This window comes from Periplaneta americana, chromosome 4 (assembly GCF_040183065.1).
Source record: "Periplaneta americana isolate PAMFEO1 chromosome 4, P.americana_PAMFEO1_priV1, whole genome shotgun sequence".
Lineage (NCBI taxonomy): Eukaryota > Metazoa > Arthropoda > Insecta > Blattodea > Blattidae > Periplaneta > Periplaneta americana.
Window position 1 is genome coordinate 62,499,255 of NC_091120.1, and position 12,236 is coordinate 62,511,490.

The following is a 12,236-nucleotide window of genomic DNA, read 5'->3' on the forward strand; positions in this document are numbered from 1 at the left end:
CATATAGAGTGTTAGTTGGAAGGCAGGAGGAAAAAAGACCTTTGGGGAGGCCGAGACGTAGATGGGAAGATAATATTAAAATTAGTTTGAGGGAGGTGGGATATGATGGTGGAGACTGGATTAATCTTGCTCAGGATAGGGACAAATGGCGGGCTTATGTGAGGGCGGCAATGAACCTCCGGGTTCCTTAAAAGCCAGTAAGTAAATAAGGTTAGGCTATATATATATATATATATATATATATATATATATATATATATATATATATATAAATTAGGTGTAACATAAAAATCCTCTATCTTAATGACTATAAATGAGTCAGATTTTTTCTTGTGTGAACCAGGCTCTGTATGAGCTGGATTTAAAACAAATTCACTGTACAGGAGATCGGTTATTTTTTGTGTCTAAGATTAGATATACATAGTTGAACTTCTGAGCCTTTTTAATGTTACGCAAATACTTACTTACTTACTTACTTACTTACTTACTTACTTACTTACTTACTTATTGGCTTTTAAGGAACCCGGAGGTTCATTGCCGCCCTCACATAAGCCCGCCATTGACCCCTATCCTGAGCAAAATTAATCCATTCTCTATCATCATATCCCACCTCCCTCAAATCCATATTAATATTATCTTACCATCTACGTCTCGGCCTCCCTAAAGGTCTTTTTCCCTCCGGCCTCCCAATTATCACTCTATATGCATTTCTGGATTCGCCCATACGTGCTACATGCCCTGCCCATCTCAAACGTCTGGATTTTATGTTCCTAATTATGTCAGGTGAAGAATACAATGCGTACAGTTCTGTGTTGTGTAACTTTCTCGCAAATAACGAATAATAATGAAATGTTCAAATTTTAAATTCATAATAGTTTGTGTAGCGTACAGGTAACTCCGTGACGAAAAAGTAATTCGCGACGAATAATCCTTATCATCGGACAGGACAAATATGACGTTTTCAAAGCTTATTCTCAAAGCAAAATCTGTAATTTGCTCCATATAGCCAGTGCAATATATTTATTTCTGATCCTGTGATGTCGGCGCCACTCAGAATCACTTTACACAGTTATATTGATTGTTGTGTTGTATTCCGTTTGACTGTATAACTTTCTGGGAATTCAATGTATGCCAAGCTCTTAAATTATTCATGCGATAGATATTGCATCGGAATGTGTATAAGTGGTACTTTACGTGCTTCAGAGAGGATGAGCATGAAATGCTGTGAATGCATGTTTTACCTTGAGGATGCGGTAAATATACAGTGGGTGTTCTCTATGCGTGGGTGCTCGCTTTCAAAGGTCATCCCTTTTAAACCAAAGTTAATCAATGCGGAACTCAGTGTACAGAGAGGAATTTCAGCTTTGTATGTGCTTTGTGTCACTAAGTACAAGATTAAAAAATCATCCGTCATCTGGATATTATGTTTATTCTGGCATTTCCTGTTTCATATATTTGCATAAAAGCATCATGTAAAGCCAAGCATTGATGTTCTTCGCAAATAATATGCGGAAATTACGACGTAGAATTGAATCTATCTTTACCTAGACACACCCATGCGCTTTGCTGCACTTGCTACAAACAAATTTTATTTTTTCTCAGCATGGCTCAGTAACTTATGTTACGAAAGGGGTTAAACATTTTAATAACATTTTGAAGGGGGTTTTTGATAAAAGACCAATAGTCCAAAAATTCCAAATTTTAGATATTAAGCATATAATAATAAATAATTAACAATAATAACACTGAAGAACAAGAATTTTGCTCCGACTTAAAACAATGTGTCCCTTATGGTTTGATGTACGCTGAATCCGAAAATGCATCTCTTTTCTTCGTATCACGTAAGGTTTTTCAGATATACTATGATTTCATTTTTCGATAAGCGCTCCCCCAGGAAACATCTGGCGCGGGTTGGGTGTATAAACCAAAACAGAAGCTAATACATTTTATGAGTTTATGGTTTATTTCCGGTTTCTTATGGTTGTTGACATATTTTTGTACTTCTAATAAATAAACAGATATTGGTCCCTTCTATCAAGTAAATTTCATAATAGTTCAAAATGAGGTCTATGCAATGAACAAACAAAGTTGTGGTTTTCAGTATTTAAAGGAAAAGTTACCAGTTTGAGTGAAGACAAATTAAAAGAGGGCATTTTCATCGGTCCACAAATTCACAAGGTTTAGCTGACCCTTTGTTTGAGGAAAAACTTTCCGTTACAGAAAGAATGGTATGGCGCGTTTTCAAAGACGTTTGCTCAAATTTCCTTGGAATTTCTAGGGCAGAGAACTACATAGAACTTTTTGAGGAAACTATATTAAGTGTCTATGACAAAATGGAGTGTGCGTCTCTCAAAATACACTTTTTACATTTTCACTTGGATTTATTTCCTCCTAACTTTGGAGCGGTAAGCGACAAACATGGAGAAAGATTTCATCAAGAAATGTACATGAAATGGAAAGGCAATATAAAGGAATATCAACATGTAGTATACTTGCAGACTATTGTTGGTTCCTTATAAAATACAGTTCCGAGTCTAATTATAAACAGAAGTCATTCAGAAAATTATTTTAAATATAAGTTCAAATTCCGAGGTTTTTTCCCATTATACGCATGAAATATTTTTATTGTTGTGCTTTAAACTATGTAACATCATTTTTGTATCCAGTACACATTTTTCAAGTATTATGAGGAATTTTGAATCTCTAGTGTGTTGTAATTTTATCAGTAGCAGTGTTGTTAGAAGTGTAATTTATTTATTTAATCTGGCAGAGCTAAGGCCAGTAGGCCTTCTCTTCCGCCCAGCCAGACTCCAATTCTAATTGAATACAATTGGTTACATAGTTATTACATTAATATTTAGACCGTAAAACAACATGAAAGCGAATAATGAAAGTAAACGTAAATAATGAAATTTAGATAAGTAACGTTAGTGAGGCAGTAATAAACAATTTAAATATTTATTATGTTTTATATATAACCATTAAACGTTGAGAAACGTGAAAGAGCTATTATTGTTAACAAGAATTGTTACATAAATATTTCCTTAGTCCATTCTTAAATTGGTTTGATGTCTGATAGGCTACTGTAATATACAGGAAACCTAACCTACACATAACACCATGGCATATTGGAAGTTAATAACACAATTATAACAATTAAATGTTTTCAGTAACTCGGATTTAAAATAACATATTTTAATAGTATATTGTACTACAACTAAGTAAGTGCAAAATAACAGATTGGAGGAGGTGTTGGAAAAAAAAGAAACGTACTCCAGTTTTTCTATTTCCGAGATTCTTGCGTTTCCTCGATTTTGTAATGCCTTTAACATAATAGTAGCATGTAACTAGTATAATTTGTTACAAGATGTAGGCCTTAAGTCATCTTTTACCACCCGTTTCATTTGTACACTACAGTGCCATAAATTATTTGGAAAAGATAATAATACCATAAACTGGGGTAAACTTGATCACAAAAAAGAAAGATTTAAATCATGACATTAGCCCTATTTGTTGCTTAGAATTATAAAAAAAATATTTAAGAAATAGAGGAAAAATAAAATGAACTTTAAAAATTTATTCAGTGCATTTGATATCATAATTTTATTTTATTTTATTTTTTTTGTGATTCAGTTTACCCCAGCAGTCAAGTTTGCTCATTTTAAGGTACCGTAAATATAAATTCGTGGCGCGACAACCCATAGAGGTCCAATACCGACTGGCCAACCTTTATATGCCTCAGCAGAGGAACGATCATCCAAGAAGTACGGGAGTAACGTGTGGTTAGAACGATGATTCCACCATCCGTTGTAGCTTGTTTCGAAACCTGCTTTTCCTACTCATTATAGCTCTTCAGTGTCATCACAGTTCTCATACACTGCACTGACCAAACTCTTCTAAGATATCTTCCTTCGTGAATTCTAACCAGCGATCACTCCGCGTTGCTGGTCTAAGGCATTCCGCTTTAGATCAGGGGGTTACTGAATGGATCCAGTAATATAATGCTACAATGACTAATAATAGTCATAATTATTTAGTACTTACACCGAGCGGGCTAGCGGCGTGGTAGAGGGCTAGCCTTGCATTCGGGAGGTCCGGGGTTCGATTCCAGGGGCCGGCAATCGTAACTGAGGTTTTTCATGGTTTCCTCAGTTATTTCCAGGCAAATGCCGGGATTGTACCTCTTGAAAGTCAGGCCATGGACGGCGATCCTCCCCTTAATCCTTTCATATGTGTGAGTGAATGCTGTGTAATGTCTTAAATGTTTGTGTTGTATCGGAGGTGGACCTGGCATTGAGCTGATCCCTCATGTCCTTGTGTGGTCAAAAAAGTATGCATGTGATCCATAGATTAATTCCTCTCCCGACAGGTCGCGGCCCGGGTGGCGTGGGCCGTGTAAATGAACCTAAAATGGAGAGGTTAAACTAAGGGGAAGAAGGAGAAGAAGAATTTAATACTTGGGGATATAGGCATAAAACTTAATTTGAAACTAATTTAAATTTGTTTTATTTAATTTCAGGCCTTGCGGGTCAGGTGAACATCGACAACAATGGAGACAGGATTGCGGACTACTCCCTACTAGACATGGACCCAGAGACCAGCACGTTCCGCGTAAGTAAACAAAACCTAGCCATAACATTGCACGTTGTCCTTTATAGTAGAAACAGGCTGGGAGTTTCCCAGCTGAATTAATTTAATACACGTAAGATCGTCAGGTTGCTGGCCTCAGAATTTAGTGTGAGGTACAGTACTTTCCGAACTTGTAATTGTTTTCTCACACGTAAAAAATATATTATGGAAACTTTGTTGTTATGTTACTGCAGAAAGAGTTTTAATCACAAAAGTATTTACGTACAGTTTTTCAGTAGCAGACGGCGCTATCGCCATTTTAAATCCAGAATGTTGCGTTCCTCCATTTTCCTGAACGAAATTGGCTTGATTTAATGCAGGGTGATTCAAGATTGACGGTCAGTAATTTACAGATGAAAAGTATAAACTAAAAGAAGCAAAAAGCTCCCATAAACATTGGCCGGAAAAATAACCGTTCATGCGATATTCCCTTACGCAGAGGAAGATCTGTACCGTGACCTCCTAGGTCACCGGATTTAAATCCGGTTATATTTCTATGTTTGGGGACATGTACAAACCCTGATTTATATTTCTGAGATAAACACACTTCAGAATTTGCGGTTTCGGATTGAACGTGCCTTTCAGCAAATAAAGAATGATCCAGGAACAACGTCACGTTCAGATGCATGAACAACATTTTGAACGTCTGCTTAGTAATGACTGCAAGTCTGCTGTGTCGGCGAGGAATCTCAACAGAAAGAGTACATAAAGGGGACACTAAGGTGAAATAATGGTGAAAAATAAAGAAAATCGATTAAAAAATTTATTGTGGTTCTCTATTTAGACCGAACTCAAAAAGCTAATTAATTTATGTTCCCATGACTATTTTCAAGCTTTTGACCTAATATGAATTTAAAATTTTGGAAATTGTGATGCAAGGAGCCTTTTTAGTGACGTCAATATAAAATAAATTAAAAAAAATATCATTTCAAAATTATTAGCCCTAATGGCACAAAATTGTGTACAAATGATAGTATTGTAGGTATGTTTATGCAGTTTAAAATTCATAAATTTTGGATGAAAATTGTATAAGTTTTAAAACACACAGAAGTATCCCCTTAACTCGACTACAGTTAATTTGCGGACCAATATGTATTGGAGCTTTTTTTGCTTCGGTTAGATTGTACTTTTCGTCTGTAAATTGACTATCAATTTTGAAGCACCCTGTATATTGCGACTTTCTTAAGAAAAGAATATTGTACAATAAATTACTGTTCGTAAGAAAGGAAGAGTTTATCCAAAAGAAAAAATTATTGCGTGGTATTTAATAAGACTATTTCGAGAATACTATAATAATAAAGTAATTAATTGTATTGAATTAATAGCCGTACTTTCTACTTACATCGTATCATATTCAATCCGAAATCGTAAAGGAGAATACAGATATTTATTTAAAAACACGACTACTATCTAGTGACCTCTATCTATCTACAGTGGATTAACGCAAGTATTCATTTTATTGTAAAAATCGGGATGTGGATGTGTCGAGGACACTGCCGTGGGTTGTACGTGCATACGACTGAACTAAATCGACAGGTCTAGACGACAGCTTTCGTTTGACACCAAAATGAGAACGCTAGCACATCGAAATCACGAGAAATACTGCTCTAAATTTGTCGCCCACGCCTAAAATGGCCACCAGTTGCCACGATTCCCCAACCGCGCCTCGCGCATGCGCGGCGCCAATTCAAAGTCATACTCGCATCGAAGTCGTATACCCGATCGAACGAGAACATATTTATTTCAATCGTGCTATTAGTCAGGGAATTATAATGTCGGAATTGACCACCCTGCAAAGGTTACATCGCCATTTTCGTCCTGATACCCCATGTATGGGTTTGATTTTAGAGACGCATTCACGTCAAAACAATGGAACTGGAAGGATAAAATGTAATTAAATGCATAAATAAAGAAGTGACTTTCCATGAAAGTAAATTTATTGGGTGTATTTGCTGCTGAGATGTGAAAGATGCGTAGTGACACTTGTTGTGGACGAAGTAGTAGTTGGATTTTGTTTCTCAGGGTTCTCCCGTTTTCCAATATTACGTATCTACATTATTTGGTCATCATTCCGAACGCCGGTTGGCGACGCACGGAAAGGACTCGTCCAGGGATGATTGGCGTTGCCTGCTATAAACTGGATATTTAATGAACCTTAGTATAGTCAGTCGGTGTGGATTGGAAATGCGCCTAGGTAGAGGGGTTAGCGCAATAGATCTTCAGGGTCGTAGAACACCCTACCGAAATTAAATGCAATTTAAAAACTTTCAATCGAGTGAGGTGGCGCATTCGGGAGGTCCGTGGTTCGATTCCCGGGCCGACCAGTCTGACTGTAGTTTTTCCGTGGTTTTCTACAGTTACTTAGACAAATGCCGGGTTGGAATTTTCGTTGCGACAGTCCATTTTCCTTCCCCCCCCCCCGTAGAAAAAGAATTTAGATTTCATATTATTCATCTTCTTCGACTCATTCCATAGACATATCTATGTCAAGACGCATCTTTTCGTGCGCTTACGGGAGGGGGGAGCGTTATCTCCGAAATCGCCCCTGGGTTCCCAGCCTTCCGCAATATCTCTGCCAGGATTTACACCTAAGAACACTTTCAAGGGCGCTTCATCTTGGAAGAGCCGTTGGAATGGATTCTGTGCTGCTTGATCATCTTGGTGGTATGAACGTGGGGAGGAGGGGCTGGGGGGAGGGGCCATTGGATCAGCGGGTGAAGGATCACATGCGGCCGGTGGGCTGGTACACCTCATCCTCATTTAGAGTACACAATAGGCCTCAGTATGGTCGACGTGCAAAGGGTCGTCCCTAACCCGCCCCTAGCCACCGTTACCTAACCTAACCTAACTTAACCTAACCTAAAACACTTTTCTCTCCTTGTACGAAATATTTCAGCCAAAGAAAGGCGCGACATAAATCTGCAATAGCAGGTCTCTTATGACTCATCACTCCGTATTATATTGCAAAGCATTGGTGCAGATTTCTCACAGAAATAAGATCTAAACCGGTCAATTTATGTCATGGTAACTTTTGTTTTTAATTATGATTAAAATAGCTAATAAAATTTATATAAACTGCAGAGTAATTAGGTTACAAGAGAAAGCTTTACTTCTTTTCTACGCGGAAGATTAACTTAAATTAATATATTACCTGTTTAGTTTCCTAGCAATGCCAGGATTGTTCACGGTGAAACTGGAATGCTTTTCTCCGACAGTTCATGGCTTGTCTAGTGCTACGGGAATTGACAGCGATCGTGTCAGATCGATAACCTCTGTCGAGAAATTCTCTGTCTGTGTTTTGTGTTGAATGCAATTAACTGATCACAATCGAAGTCTCTGTCTCTATGTGCCTGTACGCTTATATCGGGGAGTTAAATCGCGGAGTTACCTAACTTTTTTGAAAATATCATGTATGTTCAGTAGCGACAATATAATTTGTTTGTACATGATATTTTCAAAAAAGTTAGTTAAATCGCGGAGTTACCTAACTTTTTTGAAAATATCATGTACAAACAAATTATATTGTCGCTACAGAACATACAACATGAGCAGGTTACACCATAATAATTTTAAAGGATTACGTCCTTCTGCCGTGAAACGAGCGGATCCGGGTTCAAATCCTAGTTGGGACAAGTCACTTCATTGATGTTTTTTCCGGGGGTTTCCTTCAACCCATTAAGTGCAAATGCTCGGTGACTTTTATAATATGAATGAATATGCCAATTATGCTTTCTAGGCGATTTTAAATTTTATATGGGATAACATACAAAATCAATTAGGTGAAGGTCCACCATAACTGTGAATTGTAAAGTTGAATGACAAATAAATATCAATATCAATATCAATACAAAATCAATTGTAGTATTTAGTTTCTTAAAAACTCTCTATGATATGCTGCCATAGAATTGTGTTAAGGTTTTTTATTTATGAAATTGAAGGAGATATTCCTTGTGAGAAAATATACATTGACTTAATACACTTGGGGACATAGTGGCACACAAAGTTTCTTCTAAATCCTATTTGATTTAAATTTCCTTCTCTCTTCGTTTCAGTGATTTATTTCCTTTGAGAAAGTCTTTCGCTAATTGTATTATTTTACGTAATTCCATTTACAACAAACGATGCTTTAACTTATAGAGCAAAGACAGCAGAGCAGGTTTAGCGTGGCTAAGATTGGAGGCATGGAAGGGTAATAAAATTGTCAATGAAGAAGGAGAGCGCCTTTGTCCACTGAGCAGAGAAAAGGATTCCTGGACACACATTTTATTGCAGTGTGTCGAATTGGAACATATCCGGAAAAAAATATTTACCACCCTCGATACTAAGTCAGAATAGGAGTTAGCTTGCAAGTCTTGACCTCATGAGGAATAGAGAATCGGAACAAAAGACTGGATTGCTCCTCTTGAAGGCGAGACAGATTAGAACTTTATCTGTTGCAATTTGTGATGCAAACTGACGAAGGGAATACTCAATTATACACTTTTATGCCTCTTTATGTTAGGATGTATTATATGATGTGTTTTGTTTGTGCCATTTGTATTTTAATCTGTGAGTTCTTTTGGAGAGTGGTTGGACCTAACTGTACGTGAGAAGGGTGAAACTTACAAATTAGGACTTGTTTTACACAACACATACGGTCAGAAGACCCGTGCATGGGATTTAAGAGAAAATTCTGTTAATATAGTACATCTGTATGTGTAATATTGCTCAATAAATCCATCTATCTAAAAAAAAAAAAAAAAAAAAAAAAAAAAAAAAAAAAAAAAAACTTATAGATAAAACTTAACTTCATAGAGTAATGTGCACCACACTGACTTTTTTGATAAAATACCTAAAAATCTTAATTGCTGGAATAAGGACAAACTGTATTTTATGTAAAATGATTTAATTCTAAAAGGAATTTAATCTTTAATTTTATCGCATAATTGTTAACGTGATCCTTTGTGGAAGTTACAGTTATATTGTTTCATTCACCCAAGAGCGAAACTTTTTGTTATAGGGAGTTACCACTTTGTAAAAAAAAATAGATTTGAAGGATAAAGCATTCCACAATAACCACAGACCGGCAGAAAAAAATGTTTGCATTGCACGTGTAGGTTGTGCAATATATTGTTTATTGTGTTCAACATATTCAATATTCCAACGCTTTGCACACGAAGTATTGTGATAATTACACAATTCTAAATACATCAAAGAAACATTATCTCAGGCATAATTACTCCTGTAGTAAGGAGAAAGATCTCGACTTTTCTACCTCATAAATATATTCTGACTTCTGCAAGTAAGAAATTAATCTTCACTTCCTCTTTAAATCGGCCCAAATTACATAACAAAGACATAATTTACTTCCCTTTGTTGTTTCAAATACATTCCCACTTTGTATTTGAAATAAATTAATTTTCCCTTTTCTGTTCATTAATCTCTCGTTCCACCCTACCTCATTATCTCCTGGTCTAGTTGCCTCAGAAGTGGTGCCTTGTTAGTATCACTTGTGAGGTTCAGACCTGTCTTCGGACAGTTGACTAAACAGCAACATTCTCTCAGATCCTACAAGAATGAAATAATTATCTCTCCCTCAAATATGAGGCCGTCTCAAGTTTCTCTGATGAAAAGTAGGCCTACATGTACAGTGGAAGCTCTTAAGTTCGACAGAAAACAAGTTCGACATTCTATAGTTCGACTGCTTACGTAGGAGAATTAGACACGCCCCTCTACGGGCACTAAGAAATGGGTTTGCCATTTGAATGGGTAATGGTTCTGTGTCTTGTAGTGATACTTTTGTTAAAGGAAAATAGAATATTTTACTGATTAGGACATCCATATTTAATCACTGATTTTAAATTAATGAACTCTCCTTTTTCTATTTGAGAATTGTGTCGTTTGTGAGACGGAACTGTCGAAACCCACTGTGGTACTAGAAGCGCATACACAAGTCTCGGAGCGGGCAGGAAATGCAAGTACAGTACTGTATTCGTGGATAGATAACCAATAAGAATTTGTATTCATTTCACCTACCACACCCACTATCCTTATCGGGCTGAAATTTCAATTCTGTTCCGTCGAACTTAGGAGAGTCCACTGTATTATTGCTTTTAATTGTCCATACCTGTGAAGTAACGGTTAGATAAGCAGTAGTCTAATCAAAGTTATATATTATTATGATTTTAATTTTAATATTTAATAGTTTAGGTTTAATGTGTCTTATGACGCCATGATAACATCTATTTGCACAGAATATTCTTTTTAATTTCAAGACTTAAATTAATCTCCAATTCTCAGTCACATAAATGTTAAATCTTTAAAGTAAATGGAGAAACATCCAATTTCCTCTCATATACATTCCGTATTTATATAGAACAGAAATTAAACCGCTCTTACTTTCACATACACTTCCAGTTATTGTAAGAAAAAGACAATAAAATTCTATACTTCACTTATATATATATATAGGAAAGTTAAAAATGTCTAATTATGTGCCGGCCACCGGCGTAGGTCACTATTAAAAATAGCGTATTATAGTGGACATAGTGTGAAGAGGCTGTCAAACATTGACCACTTTGAAAAGTCGATTGTCAAAAAAACTATTTTTCGTCTCTCGAATGTGATGTTTCTTCAAATATTACTTTTGTAGAATATAATTTTTATTTTTTAATATAGCAATAATTGAAATCATTCTTTTTGTCCAAATTATCTAATTTAATACTAAACTGTAATTGTTTAACTCTTGAACTTGCATGTATCTAAACACATCTACATTTTCTCTTGCTATTATTATTATTATTATTATTATTATTATTATTATTATTATCATTCTTCCATTGTTTTCTGTATTGCTGTTACTTATAATCAGAGACCGGAAGTTTAGGCTTTATGAATCATTAAAATAGGCAGGCACAAAACATCGTAAATAGCTGAAATAGGCAGGCAAAAAGGCATTATAAATAGCTAAAATATGCAATAAAAGACAATTACAAAAACCTTGTACTAGACCCACAACCTTGCACTTTCCACAAAGGGATTTCGGCAGCAAGAAAAGTTTTACATAAGTCGAATGCAAATTGAGATTTTCGACTCGATGTTGCAATTACTGTTGGAACAAAGAAATATTCTTCCCAGTAGTCTTGGAAAGTGCATTTTTGTGTTTGGTTGTACTGATATGTTGCGATATGAAATATTTAGCTAGCTACAACAACGTCGCAATGAAAACTGAAAGAAAAATAACCGTTAAAAATAACGTTAGACCCGCATTCATTATTGCCTCGTCAAATAAACACAAGCGATAATTAAAACGCTGACTGTTATACATTTTTGCACGGCAGCACTCATTGTTACAAAGAGAATAAGAACTGACTGAAAGACAATAATATACATTCGGTGAAGTCACTTTCATTGTAGCGGTTATAGAAATAAATTAAAATATACCTGTAGGCAATTTTTAATAATACATTAATAAATAATAGATAAATAATCAAATAAATGCAAAAAAAAAACATTTATTTTGTAAATTAGGCATTTATATTAGAAAAGGCAGAAAAGGGCAACATAAAACTGTGACGTTTCAATCACAAAGGTATAATTCGTACAGATTTACTTTCAAAATGAAGATA

The 12,236-nt window shown here is 35.7% G+C and overlaps 1 protein-coding gene and 1 long non-coding RNA gene across 5 annotated transcripts in view; one reads left to right on the forward strand and one right to left on the reverse strand.

The window, feature by feature from the left end:
• LOC138697839 (atrial natriuretic peptide receptor 1-like) overlaps nt 1-12,236 on the forward strand; it is a 2,249,689-nt gene that overhangs the window by 1,401,119 nt on the left and 836,334 nt on the right. For all 3 annotated transcript variants that reach the window (XM_069823402.1, XM_069823400.1, XM_069823401.1), the window contains one exon: nt 4,520-4,611. In XM_069823402.1, coding sequence (XP_069679503.1) covers nt 4,520-4,611 — 92 coding nt within the window. The remainder of the gene's footprint in view (nt 1-4,519; nt 4,612-12,236) is intronic.
• Nucleotides 1-12,236, reverse strand: part of LOC138697842 (uncharacterized) — a 434,418-nt gene that overhangs the window by 318,061 nt on the left and 104,121 nt on the right. The gene's annotated exons all lie outside the window — the stretch shown is intronic.